This window comes from Chionomys nivalis, chromosome 7 (genome assembly GCF_950005125.1).
Source record: "Chionomys nivalis chromosome 7, mChiNiv1.1, whole genome shotgun sequence".
NCBI classification, from domain to species: Eukaryota; Metazoa; Chordata; class Mammalia; order Rodentia; family Cricetidae; genus Chionomys; species Chionomys nivalis.
In genome coordinates, this window is record NC_080092.1 from 944,383 (window position 1) to 963,888 (window position 19,506).

Here is a 19,506-nt window from a genome sequence, read left to right on the forward strand (position 1 = left end):
ACGCCATAGAATTGTGGCAAAAAAAAAAAAGAAAAAAAACTTCTCCATATTCCTTAACAAATTAAAGGCTCATGTGGTCACAAAAAAAAAAAAAAAAAAGCCGGGCGGTGGTGGCGCACGCCTTTAATCCCAGCACTTGGGAGGCAGAGGCAGGCGGATCTCTGTGAGTTCGAGACCAGCCTGGTCTACAGAGCTACTTCCAGGACAGGCTCCAAATCTACAGAGAAACCCTGTCTCAAAAAAAAAAAAAAAAGATATACAGTAAAGAGAGGTTCAAAGAGGAAGAAAACCTCTAAATCATTTACATTGTGTTAAAAATATATACAGGCTAAAGGTTAAAGTTCTCAAAGTAGAAAAAGAAAGAAAGAAAGAAAGAAAGAAAGAAAGAAAGAAAGAAAGAAAGAAAAGAAAGAAAGAAAAGAAAAGAAAAGAAAAGAAAAGAAAAGAAAGAAAAGAAGCAAGCCTGGGAGGCAGAGACAGACGGATCTCTTTGAGTTCAAAGATAGCCTGGTTTACAGAGGGAATTCCAGGACAAAGATATACAGAGAACCTGTCTCAAAAAACCAGAAGTTAAAAGTAAAAATAAAAGAAATAGAGGTTAAAATAAAGCCACGTAAAGATGGAAAATACACAGAGAATCTTGATACTGTATGCTATTATGCTCTCTTTGAATTGTTTGAATGCTGAGGAAGGAGCAACAGCTGCTAAAAGATATTTGCTTATAAATGCTGCAAAATTAATCCAAGATAGGTATTCTGAAAACTTGACTTCAAAATTGAAGTCAAAAGGTATGTTACTTTGGAGAAGAGATTTTGCTTTTGTTTCCACAGAAAATGAGAGTCTGTGAATTTATTCAGAGTTAAGAAAAATCCAATTTGATCAAGGAAGACCACCTGAGAAATCTCCCGCAGGAATACATGGCCCAGGTGTCTGAGTTCTTCATCCAGAACAGGTTCAAGATTGCTACCTGAGATGATCAAGACTCACAGGATTCTTCAGTCAGGACTTGATCATAACTCTAAATTTTCTTTAGGTCCCCGTAAGATTATCAGCGCCCCCAACCAGCAGGAAGTAGCCTGACATTCCCAAAAAAAATGGACTATGGATATTTTTCTTTGTTTTTTTTTTTTAAAAAAAGAGGGGGACTCAAGTCCAAATGGATTAAAGACCTCAATATCAGTCCAAACAAACTGAACCTGATAGAAGAGAAAGTGGGAAGTACTCTACAACACATGGGCACAGGAGAACACTTCCTACGTATAACCCCAGCAGCACAAACACTAAGGACATCATTGAATAAATGGGACCTCCTGAGACTGAGAAGCTTCTGTAAAGCAAAGGACACTGTCACTAAGACAGAAAGGCAACCCACTGACTGGGAGAAGATCTTCACCAACCCCGCAACTGACAAAGGTCTGATCTCCAAAATATATAAAGAACTCAAGAAATTAGACCGTAAAAGGTTAATCAATCCAATTATAAAATGGGGCACTGAGCTGAACAGAGACTTTTCAACAGAAGAAGTTCAAATGGCCAAAAGACACTTAAGATCGTGCTCAACTTCCTTAGCAATCAGGGAAATGCAAATCAAGACAACATTAAGATACCATCTTACACCTGTCAGAATGGCTAAAATCAAAAACACCAATGATAGCCTCTGCTGGAGAGGTTGTGGAGAAAGGGGCACTCTCATCCATTGCTGGTGGGAATGCAAACTTGTGCAACCACTTTGGAAAGCAGTGTGGCGTTTTCTCAGGAAAGTCGGGTTCAACCTACCTCTCGACCCAGCAATACCACTATTGGGAATATACCCAAGAGATGCCCTAACATACAACAAAAGTATATGCTCAACTATGTTCATAGCAGCATTGTTTGTAATAGCCAGAACCTGGAAACAACCTAGATGCCCTTCAATGGAAGAATGGATGAAGAAAGTATGGAATATATACATATTAGAGTACTACTCAACAGTAAAAAACAATGACTTCTTGAATTTTGCATACAAATGGACGGAAATTGAAAACACTATCCTGAGTGAGTTAAGCCAGACCCAAAAAGAGGAACATGGGATGTACTCACTCATATTTGGTTTCTAGCCATAAATAAAGGACATTGAGACTATAATTCGTGAGTCTAGAGAAGCTAAATAAGAAGGTGAACCCAAAGAAAAACATATAAGCATCCTCCTGAATATTAACCTTCATCAGGCGATGAAAGAAGACAGAGACAGAGACCAACATTGGAGCACTGGACTGAAGTCTCACGATCCAAAGGAGGAGCAGAAGGAGAGAGAGCACGAGCAAGGAACTCAGGACCGTGAGGGGTGCACCCACACACTGAGGCAATGGGGATGTTCTATCGGGAACTCACCAAGGCCAGCTGGCCGGGGTCTGAAAAAGCATGGGACAAAACCGGTCTCGCTGAACATAACGGACAATGAGGACTACTGAGAACTGAAGAACAATGGCAATGGGTTCTTGATCCTATTGCACGTAATGGCTTTGTGGGAGCCCAGGTAGTTTGGATGCTCACCTTAATAGACCTGGATGGAGGTGGGTGGTCCTTGGACCTCCCACGGGGCAGGGAAACCTGCTTGCTCTTTGGGCTGAGGAGGGAGGAAGACTTGATTAGGGGAGGGGGGGAATGGAAGGTGGTGGCGGGGAAGAGGCAGAATCTTTAATAATTAAATAAATTAATTAATTTAAAAAAAGAGGGGGAAGTGGTGTGGGAGAATTGTCTGTAATCTGTCAATCATGTTATAAATAAACGCTGATTGGCCAGGCAGGAAATATAGGTGGGAAAACCAGACAGGAAGTAGAAATGATGTAATGAGAGCAGGAGAATTCTGGGAAGGAGGAAGTTGATTCCTCCCACTCCTGCCCAGACCACTGAAGCAGCAAGATGTGATCTGCCCCACTGAGAAAAGGTACTGAGCCACATGGCTAACATAGATCAGAAGAATGGGTTAATCAAGATGTGAGAGTTAGCCAATGAGAGGCTAGAGCTAATGGGCCAATCAGCTTATAATATATGGAAACCTATGTGTGATTTTCTTTGGGGCTAAACAGCTAGGGGTACCAGGCAGGACAGAAACCCCAATAAGCAGGCTTGGCCCCTGTTCATGTTACAGGGAAGGGAGCAGAGAAAAATGTAGATCTTAATAAATATCAATAAAAAATGTAAAAAATGAACTAAATTTAAATGAAAACTTAAAAAAAGTTTTGACTGAGAACGCAGTTCAGTTGGTCAAGTGCTGGCCTAACTTGTATGAAGTCCTGGGTTTGATCTCAGTGCCACAGAAACCAAAATTGGTCACAAATACCTGTAATTTTGGCACTTATGAAGTAGAGGGGTGGAGCAGAGGTGGCACATACCTTTAATCCCAGCAGAGGTAGATGGATCTCTATGAAGTCAAGGCCAGCCTGGTCTACAGATGGGCTCCAGGATTACCAGGGCTCCACAGAGAAACCCTTCTTGAAATAGTGTCTTTCCATGTAACTTTTGCTGGTCTGGAAGACCAGGCTGGCCTAGAACTCATAGAGATCCTGCCTGAGTACTACAATTAAAGGTGTGTACTATTACAACCCAGCTTATTATACCAATTCAAAAGCTCACTTTCAGTCACATATAATTTCTTATAGTCCCAGCTGTTTTGGAGGATGACACAGGAGCCAACCTGGGTGATGTGGTAGAGTCTTCTGTTTTGTGTTGATTTCATTGGTTAAAAAAGAAACTGCCTTGGCCCTGTAATAGGACAGAAAACTAGGTAGGCGGAGTAGACAGAATGCTGGGAGAAAGAAACCGAGTCAGGCAGTCGCCATGATTCTCCCACCCAACACAGACGCAGGTTAAGATCTTTCCTGGGGGCTGGAGAGATGGCTCGGCAGCTAAGAGCATTGCCTGCTCTTCCAAAGGTCCTGAGTTCAATTCCCAGCAACCACATGGTGGCTCACAACCATCTGTAATGAGGTCTGGTGCCCTCTTCTGGCCTGCAGGCATACGTGTAGACAGAATATATACAGAACATTGTATACATAATAAATAAATAAATATTTTTTTTAAAAAAGATCTTTCCTGGTAAGCCACACCTTGGGGGCTACACAGATTATTAAAAATGGGTTAATCGAGATGTGAGAGTTAGCCAATAAGAGGCTGAAACTAATGGGCCAGGCAGTGTTCAAAAGAATACAGTTTCCCTGTAATTATTTCAGGTAAAGCTAGCCGTGCGGAGCTGGGCGGGAATGCAGCCCACCACTCCTTCTACACCTGGGCAACACAGAGACACATACACGAAACAGGGCTACATAGCTTCCTGGAGCACTTGCCTGGCACACACAGGACTCTGATTGGATGTCAAGTACTACAAAAACTAAACATACAATAAAGGTAAGAATGGTGGAGCATGCCTGTGGTTCCATCACTCAGGATGCAGAGGCAGGAAATCAGTTCAAGATCAACTTTGACTACATAAGACCCTATCTCTAAACAAAACAACAGCAACAAGATGAGACCAGTGAGATCTTCCTTGAATGATGACAGAGATGTTCTGCTCCTCTCCACATTCAAGACTCTGAATAAAATAATTTCATCACAAAAAATTACAATCAAAGCAGATCTGAAATGGTTAGTGGAAAATGGGAAACACTAGTAAGTTATAAAGCAATATACCTAACTTGCTACATACCTTTCAAAATGAGGTCACAATCCTGAAAAACAAAGTCAATTTTTCTGGTGTAGGTTTTTTTTTTTTAAGATTTTTTTTTTATCTGCATGAGTGTTTTGTCTACATGTCTATCTGTATACCACCTGTATGCAGTGCCCAGAGAAGCCAGAAATGGGTGTTGGATACCCTTGGAACTGGAGTTGCAGACAGTTGTTAGCTGCCATGTGGGTGCTGGAAACAAACCCAGGTCCTATATAAGAGCAGCCAGCACTTTTAACTTCTGAGTCATCTCTCCAGGAGCCCCGAAAGTGTATTTTTTCTTTGTTTGTTTGAAACAGGGTCTCTGTCTCTCCACATGACCCTGGCTGCCCTGGAACTCACTATGTAGACCAGACTGGCTTCAAACTTAACAGAAATCTGCCTGCCTCTTCCTCCCGAGTGCTGGATCAAAGGCCTGTGCCACCACACCTGAATACAAAGTGTTTTTTTCCATTGTCTATTTGTACGGGAATTTTACTTACACACGTGTTAGATGGGACATTATTTTCCATTCAGGTTTCTGAAATGCTTGCACAAGTCTGTTTTTAAAAACTCAGTTTATTTTAAATAAAGTTTTGATGGAGGAAGGTCATTTGTCAATAAACAAACTGCCTTGGCCCATTTGATAGGCCATCCCTTAGGTGGGTGGAGTAGACAGAATAGAATGCTGGGAGGAAGAGGAAGTGAGCTCAGATGCAGGGCAGTTCCTCTCAGAGGCAGACGCGATACAGCCAGCCGCCAGGTCAGACATGGTGAATCTTTCCCGGTAAGACTGGTGCTACACAGAATATTCGAGATGGGTTGATAGGGATATGAGAATTAGCCAGTAAGGGCTAGAGCTAAAGGGCCAAGCAGTGTTTAAAAGAATACAGTTTGTGTGTCATTATTTTGGGGCATAAGCTAGCCAGGCGACCATGAGCTGGGGCGGCAGGAACACAGCCCACAGCTCCTACTACAAAGTTTCATCAAAATAACAAGGTTTATTATGGCTTATAATCCTGGTAGTAAATACCACTATTACTGGAAGCTGGAAAACTGTCTCCAGCACTAAAGCAAGAATAGGCAGTCTATTGGTTTGGAATAGGTCAGGACTCCAGATAGAAGTTTCTAAAGCAAGATAAGAACTTTTGCTTTGGTGCATGCCTGTAATCCCAGTACTTGGGAGGCAGAAGTAGGTGGATCTCTGTGAGTTTGAGGTCAGCCTGGTCTACAAAGGGAGTTCTAGGACAGGCTCCAAAGCTACAGAGAAACCCTGTCTCGAAAAACAAAAACAAAAAGAACAAAAAAAGAACTTTTGCTTTTATCAAGTTGGCAGTGAAATATGTAGATACATTGTTAAGGTCTGGGGGAGGAAGGCAATTTTATTTAAGATGATAGTTGTGATAATCTAGAATAAAACAAGAAAACACAGACTTCAAATTCTCATTTTCTTGCTGAAACCAAAGGTTTAAATAGAGAATTAATCTATTGACTGACGTGTAGTATTAAAATTTAAGTTACACTTAAGGTTTGTGTTAAGGACGAGCGGTGGTGGTACACACCTTTAATCCCAGCACTTTAATCCCAGGAGGCAGAAGCAGGTGGATCTCTGTGAGTTAGAGGCCAGCCTGGTCTATAAGAGCTAGTTCCAGGACAGGCTCCAAAGCTACAGAAAAACCCTGTCTCAAGAAACCAAAAAGAAAAAGAAGGAGAAGGAGAGGGGAGGGGGGAGGGGGAGGGGGAGGAGGAGGAGGAGGAGGAGGAGGAGAAGAAGGAAGAAGAAGAAGAAGAAGAAGAAGAAGAAGAAGAAGAAGAAGAAGAAGAAGAAGAAGAAGAAGAAGAAGAAGAAGAAGAAGAAGAAGAAGAAGAAAATATTTGTGTCAAAAGGCTCCTTAATAATATTGGCAGGGTCTCATGTAACTCTAGCTGGCCTCAAACTCACTTTGTGTTTGAAGATGACCTTGAACTCCTGATCCTTCTACCTCCACCTTCAGAGTGCTGAGCTTATAGTTATGAACACCTACTTGAATAATAACTTTAATATGGAAGAATATTTTGTCATATATCCATATAAAATATGATAAATCAATTCCAGCACCTGTATTTGTATGACTTTGGAAAATTTATTTAATCTTTCAGTGTCAAATTCATCCTTTAAGTAGAGATAACAACAGTATCCAACTCCATGGTGAATGCCCTTGAGTCACTCCTATTGTATTATAAACACCCAATAGCTATTATTATTAATAAATTCATGTATGCTTATTCAATAATGAACATAAGAAGTAACCTAAGGGTCTCAAGTTAGTTACTCATTTATGGCTTAAATATATATATATATATATATATATATATATATATATATATATATATTTGAGAATGTACATGCCAGGGTATATGTATGGTGGCCAAAAAACAACCTTCAGGAGTTGGTTCTCTCTAATGGGTACCTGGATAGAACTCAGGTCATCAGTCTTGGTGCTAAGTGTTTCCACCAATGAACACTCTTGCCTACCCAAGACCCATCTTTTTGAAAAGCTCCTGAAAGCCAGGAATTGTAACACATACCTATAACACCAGCACTCAGGAGGTAGATACAGGAAGGATGCTGCAAAGTCTAGCCCAGCCTGGACTTCATAGTAAGTTCCAGGCCACTCAGAAAGTATAAATAGCAAATAAAAAAAATAAAAGCTTATGAAAATGGCAATTTAAATATTATTGTTAAGATTTATTGATTTATAGCATTCTGCCTGCATGTATGCCTGCACACCAAAGAGGGCACCAGATTTCATCATAGATTGTTGTGAGCCACCATGTGGTTGTTGGGAAATGAACTCAGGACCTCTGGAAGAGCAGCCAGTGCACTTAACCTCTGAGCCATCTCTCCAGCCCAGTTTTATTGTTTTTTGAGCCACAGTCTCTCTTTATAGCCCAGGATAGTCTCCAGCTCTCAATTCCCTTACCTCACCTTTCCAAGTGTGCAGACTGATTACAGCAGAGAGCCTCCACACACTAATATAAAGTTTCAGTGACACAGGGTTCATACTCCTGACACTGTGGGTCAGACAGTTGTGTATCACACAAGCTATTCTGTGCATTGTTGGGTGCTTCACTGCACCTCTGCTCTCTATACAGCACCTTCCGTATCCCAGCTTTATACCATATAGAGTCTCAAGGTGAGTTTCAAAAACCAAGTTAGCCAATCAATTCCCAGATAAGCATTCCTAGGGCCTGCCTCTTTTGACTAGTGACCTTCCCGGGAACCTAGATATTGCCGTACAACATGAACCCTATTGTTGGCAAATACCAGGTCCTGAAAGGTGGATTCTCCATCTGAGAGTCAGAAGCTTAGCAAATTGCCTCATCTTGGACCAGCAAACTGAGAAGGCTCTGTATTCTGAGAGAATAGTGGACCACATCAGGGTGTCCCTAGGGCAGAGTGAAAAGATGGTGTTGGCTGTAGATCTGCTCTACCAAGTCCCCTCTCTCTATGTCACTTGTTCTTGGTTAAGTGAATGATTCCAGATGAGGTAACTGGAGCCAAAGGAGCTACAGAGACCATTCCAGGCAAACAGACAGAGTAGGGTGGTTACACAAGTAGACTCACAGCATTTTAAAGACAGTCTCACTATGTAGCCATGGATACCCAGGAATTGGATGTACAAACCAGGCTGGCATCACATTTGTAGAGTTCTACTTCTAAGGTTATGGGACTAAATGCATGTATCACCACACCAGGATACTTAAAGCTTGGATTTCTTTCTTTTGACCCATAAAATCAAAAATATCTACTACCCTGACCTCTATGGGGGAAAACACATATATTTCTGTTTTAGATAAGTACCTACCTTGCTAATAACATGCATAGGTGGGCTATTATAGTAAACAGTAATTCCACATGATGTCATCTCTATAAGAAATTAAAAACCTGGAAGTACTTTGCAAGATGAACACTGATGGAGCCTCTACTTGCTTAGGAACTGTTGCTAACACTTAAAAGGTCTACTTTGGGCTTATAATTAAATGGAGAGAACCTTAGAAATTTATCTCAATTATTTGCCTATTCCCATTACTTTACAGACAGACCCACGTAGAACTGCAAACAACAAACATAGCTCAACCCTGCTAAAGATTCTGTAAAGCAGCTAGGTGTGGTGTGCTGGGCTTGGGTCTCAGTAGACTGCTCACCCAGAATGCAGAAAGCCCTGGGTTCCATCCCCAGCACTTCACAAACCTGGGGTAGTGATATCTAGAACCCCAGCATCGGGTAGATTTAGGCCAAAGGCTCAGAAGTTGAAGGTCATCCTTAGCTAAATACATAATTTGAGGCCAGCCTGAGCTACCTGAGATTCTGTCTTTAAAAAAAAAAGTCTCAGAGAGAGAGCATATTGGTTAAAATCACTTGCTGCTCTTCCAGAGGACTCAAATTCAGTTCCTGGCACCTTTATCAGATGGCTCACAACTATTTGCTAACTCCAACTCCAGAAGATGTGGTGCCTTTGGCTTCAGCTGGCACATACACTCCCATGCACTACCTATATTCAGACATATATGTAACCCATGCTAGCCTCAAACTCACTATATAGCCGATAATGACCTCCTATGTGTTGGAATTACAGGTGTGCAGAAGCCTAAGTCCAGCATTGTGTATATGTATGCATGCATGCACTAAACTGGCTTAGCTACTAAATCCAAACCCCTCTGTTTCTCTTTTCTCTCTCTTTTTCTTTCTTTCTTCCCTCCCGCCCTCCCCCCCCCCTTTTTTTTTCCGAGACAGGGTTTCTCTGTAGCTTTGGAGCCTGTCCTGGAACTAGCTCTTGTAGACCAGGCTGGCCTTGAACTCACAAAGATCTGCCTGCTTCTGCCCCCAAGTGCTGGGATTAAAGGGCCCTTTCTTTCTTTCTTTAGACCTGGTCTCTCTACGTAGCCCTAGCTTTTGTGGAATTTGGTATGTGAACTAGGCTGACTTCAAACACACAGAGATCTGCCTGTCTTCTATTAAACTTGTGTACACTAACTGGACGGTGGTGGTGCATGCCTTTAATCCCAGGTCAGCTTGTTCTACAAACTGAGTTCCAGAACAGCCAGAGCTGTTACATAAGAAAACCTGTATCAAAAACAAACAAAAAACAACCAACAGCAAAGTTGTTTGCACTATGTCTTGCTTAAGATTATTTATTTATTTATTTATTTAATCTATTTTCACAGAGTACAGTGGCCCATGCCTTTAATCCCAGCATTCGGGAGGCAGAGGATCTCTGAGTTTGAGGCAAACTCGGTCTATAAGTGTGACTTCCAGGACAGCAAAGGCTACACGGAGAAACCCTGTCTTGAAAAATAACAAGAAAAACAAAAATTTGTTTTGTTTTTGAGATAGGGTTTTTAATCTTTGTAATCTTTGCAAAGATTATTAAATTCTAGCTGAGTTTAGTTTTAGCCTACTGAAGCATTGTCCCCTAACAAAGTATAGCCTCTTTGGCAAAAACCAAATGTATTGAAAAAGATTAACTCTCTTCCTAAGATTCAGTGTCCCTGTGCAAACTAAAGTTGTCTTCTTCCAGGAGAAGTCTTGCAGAATCCAATTCTCCACCTCCCTCTTTGGCACTTCCTAAAGAACGACACACCTCTGGCCTCTCCTCTAACCTTAAACAAAACAACATTTTATTGTCTGATAGTCAAAACCTGAGAACTAGTTTTAAAAGCCTACCAACTCTCAAAGTGACTTATCTCTGAAGTCCAAGGCCACTTTTTTCTAATTACAAGAGTTGAGAAGCTACCAGGACAGTGGTAGGTAAGTTTTCTTCGGAGGCACTTACTTGGCAAAGGCCTTAGTATACAAATGGCTGGGGTCTGATCCTATTAGAAAGGGTGACTTTTTCTCACTCCGCTGGTGGCTGGAAGGTTGCCAGTAGGGTCACACTGCCTGTCTGAATGTGTGACCTCAGAGACAATCAATGAAGGGTCAAGTTGTTCCTCAGCTAGTTTCTGGCTGATTGCTGGGAGAGTCTCAGAAGCTTTAGCACTTGAGTTCTTAGCAACCTCCTGGACACGTGAAGAACGACTTTGAGAAGTCTGGGCAAACCCAAGTGGCACTACAGGAACCTCCATACCCAAAGTATGGCTCTCAGAAGCTTTACCAGTCTCAGGCTGAGTTTGAGAGGCAGAAGGAAGATTCTGGAGCTGGCCTTCTTTGGCCACAGAGCCCGGGTTTTGGCTCTGAGAGGTCACTGGTACCACAGGGGAACTTTCAGAGGGCATGGGCACCAGGAGGTGGCTCTGACTGTCTACCCGTTGCACAGGGTAGATCCGAGAGGCCACACTGATCTTAGAGCGCCCCTGAGGGTCAAGGTCCACAGTCATATAGCTGCCTGAGGACACAGAATCCTGCACTTGGCTCTGAGAGGTCAGGGGTACCACAGGGGAACTTTCAGAGGGCACGGGCACCAGGAGGTGGCTCTGACTGTCTACCCGTTGCACAGGGTAGATCCGAGAGGCCACACTGATTTTAGAGCGCCCCTGAAGGTCAAGGTCCACAGTCATATAGCTGCCTGAGGACACAGAGTCCTGCACTTGGCTCTGAGAGGTCAGGGGTACCACAGGGGAACTTTCAGAAGGCACGGGCACCAGGAGGTGGCTCTGACTGTCTACCCGTTGCACAGGATAGATCCGAGAGGCCACACTGATCTTAGAGCGCCCCTGAGGGCCAAGGTCCACAGGCATGGAGCTGTCATAGGACACAGAGTCCTGCACTTGGCTCTGAGAGGTCAGGGGTACCACAGGGGAACTTTCAGAAGGCACGGGCACCAGGAGGTGGCTCTGACTGTCTACCCGTTGCACAGGATAGATCCGAGAGGCCACACTGATCTTAGATCGCCCCTGAGGGCCAAGGTCCACAGGCATGGAGCTGTCATAGGACACAGAGTCCTGCACTTGGCTCTGAGAGGTCAGGGGTACCACAGGGGAACTTTCAGAGGGCACGGGCACCAGGAGGTGGCTCTGACTGTCTACCCGTTGCACAGGGTAGATCCAAGAGGCCATACTGATCTTAGAGCGCCCCTGAGGGTCAAGGTCCACAGGCATGGAGCTGTCATAGGACACAGAGTCCTGCACTTGGCTCTGAGAGGTCAGGGGTACCACAGGGGAACTTTCAGAGGGCACGGGCACCAGGAGGTGGCTCTGACTGTCTACCCGTTGCACAGGGTAGATCCGAGAGGCCACACTGATCTTAGATCGCCCCTGAGGGTCAAGGTCCACAGTCATATAGCTGCCTGAGGACACAGAGTCCTGCACTTGGCTCTGAGAGGTCAGGGGTACCACAGGGGAACTTTCAGAGGGCACGGGCACCAGAAGGTGGCTCTGACTGTCTACCCGTTGCACAGGGTAGATCCGAGAGGCCACACTGATCTTAGAGCGCTCCTGAGGGTCAAGGTCCACAGGCACCTGACTGTCAGAGGACAAAACCATCTGGGAGTAGCTGCCAGAAGCTCCAGACTCCAGAGGGTAGCACTGAGAGGTCACCGAAAAGACAGGCTGACTCCTAGAAGTACAAATGGTGAGAGGATGTTGCAAAGGGACCAGAGGCAGGCTCTTAGAGGCCTGGATTGAGCAAAGCTGTAGCTTGTTTAGAATGGACACAGGCTTCGCCGGATGGAACGAAGTTCTGCCACCTTCGGTCCAGGCATCGCTGTTCCCTTCCAGCTGGCCCGGGTCGGTCGAGCTGAGGCTACTCATCATCTGGAGGACCCTCGGGAGGAGCCGCCGCCGCCGCCGCCGCCGGCGGATGCGCCGGAAGGTGTTGGAGACACTCCTGATGGTCAGTGAGAAGCGACGGCTGCCGCTGCGGTGCGTCCCGACCTCTCCCGCGCGAGGCGAAGTCCTCCTCAAGGGGTCTTCCGGGAGCGCCTCGATGTTGCCGGTGTACCAGAAGATCCACCACAAGAGACTGACGAAGATGATGATGGAACCCAGATAGAGCATCATGTCGTAGAAAAGCAGGTTGGCGAAGACGCCAGTGAACAGCACTGCCACACCCACCGTGTCGAAGGCGACGCCTAGCCAAAAGAAGTGCCTGCAGTGGCCCAGGGCCCCGGACCGCATCTCCGCCGAGTCCGCGCTCTTCCCGGAAAGCTCTGTGAGGCGCAACATCTCCCAGGCAAAGCCCGCAAGAGGCCACCAGGCCCAGGGCGCTGTCCCGGGCGGGCTTTGGCCGCTGGGTCTCCATGGCAACTCAAGGGGCGGAGCCGGACGTTAGGCGGTGCCTTGCCCTGCGAGAGCTGAAGAGGCCGCCCAGAGGGCTGCGCGTGCGCACTAGGACCCGCTGACCTGCGCTTGCGCAGTGCTCGCCACTCTCGCTGCCTGTCCCAGTGTCTGACCACTATGGCTTTGAGTGAGCGAAACATAAGGCGAGAATCTTCTCAAGGGAGGGTGAGAGCTTGTGGGGGCCCGAACCACGAGGACTCTTTGAAAGTGTAACTTCCCTAAAACAGCTGGAATGAATCTTGGCCACAGGTGCAGTCAGGTGTTCCTGGTTTTCCTTCACCTGAGGCGTAGCTAGGTTAGGGTCTGGTGTTACCTCTGAATCCCCATCTTACCTGGCAACTGCTGATGTACTCGTCCAAGGAACTAGTAGACCCCATCGCTCCAGTTTCTCCCATCTGCTGTAGCGGTCGGGCTGGGGGAAGACTGTTAGGATTTTTTCCTAACGCGAGCTCTCTGCCGACGCCAAGAATCCCAGTCAAGCCAAATGACAACGAGCCAAATTATAGGATATCAATGTTTAATGGGATTCCTGTGTGTTCACGGGTGGGTGGGGTGGGGGTGTTCAAGGTTTAGTGGGCACAGGGGCGGGGCCTTCAAAGATGGAGACCAGAGACCAGGACTTGCATTCCAGACTGTTTGTATAAGGGGTGACAGCAAGCTGAAGTGATATTTTGACTAACATTTAGGCTCTCTTAGGAAAAAGGGGCGTTGACTCAAGTCTGGCTACTTCCTGCAGGCATGGGGTGACGTGGGGAATGGGAGAGCTGGGTGTTGGTGGGTACACACTCAGACGCCAGGCTTCTGTTCCTTGGGGGAGGTGAAAAGGCAGGTGTCGTGTGAGGTCCTGTCCATCAAGGTTTGGGAGACTTAGGAGTATAAGGATATCTCGACCCAGTAAAGGTGCTGGGCAAGGAGGTATCACTAAGAAAGAATGGGAAAAAATGTCCTCCAAGAATGCAGGGGCATTGTTATTAACAGCCCCAGCCCGCCTGTGAGGTTGACTTAGGCTGGGCTCCAGCAGGGTAGAGCCTTGTGGTTGGCTTTCCTTGTCCCCCTTCCCATGGACTTAGGGCAACTACTAAGGTCTGGCCTGCAGAGTAGCTGCTTGTTGTAGCCTTGTCTGTTGGGAAGACTCAGCTGTTTCTTCTTGGGCATTAAAACTTTATTTTTTACCAATTTCTGTATAGGGGTTTGGAGATCCTCCTCAGCCTTTGTTAACTTCTTTAAATATCTAATGCTAACTGAGAAGTAAAATGGGTGGCCAAGACCTTGGCTCCACTGGAGAGGCTGGATCTAGCCTGGTATATTGGGCCATGGTCTCTTGTAATTGATTTTTAAAAACGGCTGGATTTTTACTTTTTTCCAAGACCACTCCATTGCCCTGAAGGAGGCAACGAATGATAATGTTTCGCCTCTGTAATGAAACTCATTACTATAAGCAGAAGGCTTAGTAGAAAGAGAACCTAGCCACTTTTCTATCTGAGAGATCTGGAAGAGAAAAGGGAACATGAAGTTTGATAATGTCATCGACTCCCTCCACTTCCCGAAGAGGGCAGAAAAGGGCGGAGCTATGGGGGGAGACTAAGGAAGATTTGGAGAGGCCCAGTGCGAGGAGGGGGGGTCCAAGGGTAGGAAGGTGAGGTAGGAAGGGTTGGGGGGGAGGTGGGTAAGGTGGAAGTTGACCTTGAACTTCTGGATTGGTGGATCGGCAAGGGAGGGGTTAGGAGAAGAAGGGATGGAGAGGAATGTGGAGAACGTTGCTTCACAGGAGGGGGATGGGTAGTGTGGGTTTGAGGGAGTAAGGGAGGGGCCAGTGCCTCTGGCTGCATAATCCAGCTGGAATTGTTGGGGTCCCAATTCCCAGATGACCAAGAATTTGGAGGTGTTGCTGCCTTAGCTACTAAGACGGGTGCCGTTGAAAGACCCTACAGACCCCCTCCTCAGAACCCGCAGCTAGCATGCTCCCGGGAAAATGTTCTGTTTGCTTGAAAGATTCTCAGGATCAGAAGCTAGCCTACTCTCGTGAGAACATCCCGTTTGCTTAGGAAAACAGGATATCTATAAGATAGGACATCTACAAAGCAGGATGACTGCAAAGTAGGATATCTATAAGATAAGAACAGGATGTCTGCTGCCAAACATCCATGCTGGGAGAGGAAAAACCATTCATGCCTCCCCCCCCCCCCCCCCCCGCCTCATTCCGATAACCACGCTTCTGCTTCTGTAAACTTGCTTTTGCTGCCCTCTTTCCTATAAAAAGACCTCCTCCCAGTCTGCAGGCACGCAAGTCCTCCGAAAGACTTTGCCGCCCACAGGTACCTGTGTCTACCTAATAAACCTCTTGCGATTTGCATCCGTGTGGTCTCGGCCTGTTCCTTGGCTTCGGGGAGGTCTCCTCCCGAGGAAAGGTCCTCTTCGAGGGTCTTTCACTGTGAGACACTGACTACCAAAGGAAGGGCGGGAGCGCAAAGCCCAAAAATCATGGATATATGTAAGCTCTGTCTATATGTCCCTACGGCGACAAAAATTTTCTAGGTCCTGGAGGATAGAAAGCTTTAAGAGGCATCCCCGGGGCAACAGTGGATCTGACTTTGAACTGCAAGTGCCCATTTTAAAGTCTATGCCCAGCTGCGTGGCCTAAGTCTATTACAGAGTGTCCGCCAAAATAGCTCTCAGACCTAAATGAGGTCATGAAAATTGAATGCTAATTGTCCCTAAAACAAAGAAAATTCACCTCAGCTAGGCCCAGCATAGTTGCTGAGATCAGACTTTTGTCTTCCACAAGAGTCCTATAATTGACAAAAGTAAATACGAATGGGTCCCCCAAAACCCTATAGCATAGACAAGAAAAGGGGACTCAACCAAGAGGCAGCCGCTGTAGTCCAGGAGCTGGTTTTAGCCTGGCATGGAGAGCTCGGATTGTGGCCTAGGATTGTGGACTAGGGCGCTTTCTATGCATAGCCGTAGGCTGCAGGGAAAGGCCACCCTATCTCGGTGGGGACCTCCAGATGTTAGGAATTTTTCCTAATGTGAGCTCTCTGCAAACACCAAAAATCTCAATTAAGCCAAATGACAATGAGCCCAAAACAGAATCCATCCCTCTTCTGCATACAAGAAATGCATCTCAACCCGAAAGACAGACATCATCTCAGAGAAAAAGGCTGGGAAAAAATATATCAATCAAATGGACCTAAGAAACAAATGGGTGTAGCTATCCTAATATCTAACAAAATAGACTTCTAGCTAAAATCAGTCAAAAGAGACAAAGGAGGTCATTTCATATTAGTCACAGGAAAAATCCATCAAGAGGAAATTTCAATACTGAACATCTTTGCCCCAAATACAAGGGCAACCTCATATGTCAAAGAAACACTTCTAAAGCTTAATCATATATTAAACCCCACACACTAATAGTGGGAGACTTCAACACTCCCCTCTCACCACTGGACAGGTCAGTCAGACAAAAAATGAACAGAGAAATAAGAGAACTAACAGATGTTATTATGACTCAAATGGACTTAACAGACATCTATAGAATATTCCATCCAAACAAAAAAGAATATTTGGCACCTCATGGAACCTTCTCAAAAACTGACCACATACTCAGTAACAAAACAAACCTCAACAAATACAAAAAAAAAATGGGATAACCCAATGTACCATATCAGATCACCATGGTCTAAAACTAAAAGTCAACAGCAATGCTAATTCCAAAAAACCCACAAACACATGGAAATTAAACAATGCTCACCTGAAACATCAATGGGTCAAGAAAGAAATTAAAGACTTCCTAAAATTCAATGAAAATGACCACACAACATACCCAAATTTATGGGACACAATGAAAACAGTGTTAAGAGGCAAGTTCATAGCACTAAATGCCTACATAAAATCCCACACTAGGGAATTAACAGAACGTTTGAAAACTTTAGAACAAAAAGAAACAAACTCACCTAAGAGAACTAGATGGCAGGAAATAATCAAATTGAGAGCTGAAATCAACAAAATAGAAACAAAGAAAACAATACAAAGAATCAATGAGACAAAGAGTTGGTTCTTTGAAAAAAATCAACAAAATAGACAAACCTTTATCCAAACTAACCAATAGGCAGAGAAAGAATATCCAAATTAACAATCAGAAATGAAAAGGGGGACATAACAACAGATACAGAGGAAATACAGAGGATTATCAGGTCATATTTTGAAAACCTGTACTCCACAAAATTGGAAAACTTAAAAGAAATGGACTACATTTGGGATAAATATCACTTACCAAAATTAAGTCAAGACCAGATAAGCAAATTAAACAGACCTATAACTGCTGAAGAAATAGAAACAGTTATCAAAATTCTCCCAACCAAAAAAAGCCCAGGACCAGATGGCTTCAGCTCAGAATTCTTCAAGACTTTCAAAGAGGAACTAATACCAATACTCCTCAAATTATTCCACACAATATAAACAGAGGGAACACTGCAAAACTCTTTATGAGGTTACAATTACCCTGATACCCAAACCACAGAAAGACAATACTAAGAAAGAGAATTACAGACCAATCTCACTCATGAACAAAACAAAAAACAAATGTCTTGGAAGACAAAATATTCCCATGGAAACACAATTGATCAAAATAAACCAAACCCTTGTTGCCTTCTACAGCAATGATTTGGACAAGTAAGGAGGACACTCAGAGATAAGAGTAAGTGGTATCCATGTTACATTGTAAGATTTGTCCCTGCCTCATGTTCCTTTTCTCATCACAGTGCTACCCCAACACACTTCTTGTATTCATGTTGTCTTGACTCTCCATCCTGGAAGATCATCTGGCACACCTTGGAATGCATGTGGTGTGATTTATACATGCAGAAGTCACAATCACACAGAAACCCTGTGCGTGGTAACAAAAGCATGTTCTCCTTTGGATAGTTGTGGTCGTTTGAGTGAGATGGTTCCCATAGGCTCCTGTTTGAATATTTTGGTCACTAGTGGAATTGTTTAGAAAGGATTAGGAGGTGTGGCCTTGTTGAGAGAGGTGTGTCAGTGGGATGGGCTTTGAGGGTTCAAAAGCCCATGAGAGGCCCAATGTCTGTCTGCTTGCTCTCTGTCTCTCTCTTTCTCTCCCCCTGCAAATCAGGATGTAAAGCTCTCAGCTGCTCCTCCTGCACTATGCCTGTCTGCTTCCCACTGTGTTGATCATGGACTCACCTTCTGAAACTGTAAGCAAGCCCTTGGTTAAGTGCTTTCTTTTGTAACAGTTGCTTTGGTTATGGTGTTTCTTATAGCAATAGAACAGTAACTAAGACAGAAATATTGACTGAATAGGGCCCTGAGGGAGCCAGCAGAGTGTTGAAAACATCCTGTATTTAGCCCTGGGTGGTGGTTCTGTTCATATGGTCAATAAACACACACTGAGTGATAGAGGTGGGTCTTATATTTATCTGTTGCTTCCATTGGTTAATTAATAAAGAAAACTGCTTGGCCCTGATAGGACAGAAAATTAGGTAGGCAGAGTAGACAGAACAGAATGCTGGGAGAAAGAAGCCGAGTCAGGGAGTCGCCATGATTCTCTCACTCCAGACAGACGCAGGTTAAGATCTTTCCTGGTAAGCCAGCTCGTGGTGCTACACAGAATATTAGAAATGGGTTAGATCAATATGTAAGAGCTAGCCAATAAGAGGCTGGAACTAATGGGCCAGGCAATGTTTAAAAGAATACAGTTTCCGTGTAATTATTTCGGATAAAGCTAGCCGTGCAGGCGGCTGGGTGGCAGAATGTAGCCCGCGGCTCTTATTACAACAACTGAGCACCTGTGCCTTCCAAGCAAAGGAGTGTCTGATGAAAAGATGGCCCATTAAGTGTACCATTCCTGGTGGTGAACAGCGGATGAGTAACCACAAGAGACCAATGAGGATGTCCTGCAGTGACCTTTCCTCACTCTGCCAGCCACTCCCCAAAGCACCGTGTCCCAGCAAACTGAAAGGTGCTGCGGTAAGCTGTGGACAGTTCTCTCCATGTGTTCCATGTCTTAGTTTTTTTTTTTTCTTTTTTACTTTTTCACTTTTATTTATGAAAATATTCCCTGATCTCTTCTGGTCAAAAATTCTTTGAGACAATTCTATCAACTTTAGCCAATTGGAGAATAGTATCATCTGACTTGCCCCACACATAATGTAGGTTTTAAACTGGCTATTAAACCGGCCTGTGACCCTGTCAACCTCGGCCAAATTCATCTGGGTGGACTCACGGTCCTTGGGATCTGTGATGAGGTTGCTTGTGGTGTATTTTCACATCACACACAGGCCCATGAACTCACCCATCTCATTCTGCATGTTGAGGCCATGCCTGCTAACTAGGTCGTGGAAGCACAGAAAAAAGCCCATGTCTTAGTCCTAACTAAGGGATAGAGAGGGCTAAAATCTTTGAGGAAGAAGTCCTCCCAGAAGGAATGAAGAGGCATATCCAACTTTGCTTGGTCACCTTGTTCACCAATACATCCTGCACCAGCAACCTCCTGCCAGGTGGTAGAAGTGGCCAGCTCTGCAGCAGGTCTGGGATAGAGCCCTGTCTAT

The 19,506-nt window shown here is 44.7% G+C and overlaps 1 protein-coding gene and 1 pseudogene across 1 annotated transcript; both read right to left on the reverse strand.

The window, feature by feature from the left end:
- Window positions 1-9,890: 9,890 nt before the first annotated feature.
- LOC130878004 (uncharacterized) lies at window positions 9,891-12,896 on the reverse strand. The gene is made up of 2 exons (XM_057775746.1): window positions 11,380-12,896; window positions 9,891-11,205 (listed from the first exon to the last, which is right to left on the reverse strand). Exons 1-2 carry the CDS (start codon window positions 12,824-12,826, stop codon window positions 10,541-10,543), a joined length of 2,112 nt encoding a protein of 703 aa, XP_057631729.1. The 5' UTR covers window positions 12,827-12,896; the 3' UTR covers window positions 9,891-10,540.
- A 6,134-nt stretch (window positions 12,897-19,030) lies between these two features.
- On the reverse strand, window positions 19,031-19,266 carry LOC130878652 (40S ribosomal protein S21-like; annotated as a pseudogene).
- Window positions 19,267-19,506: the final 240 nt, after the last annotated feature.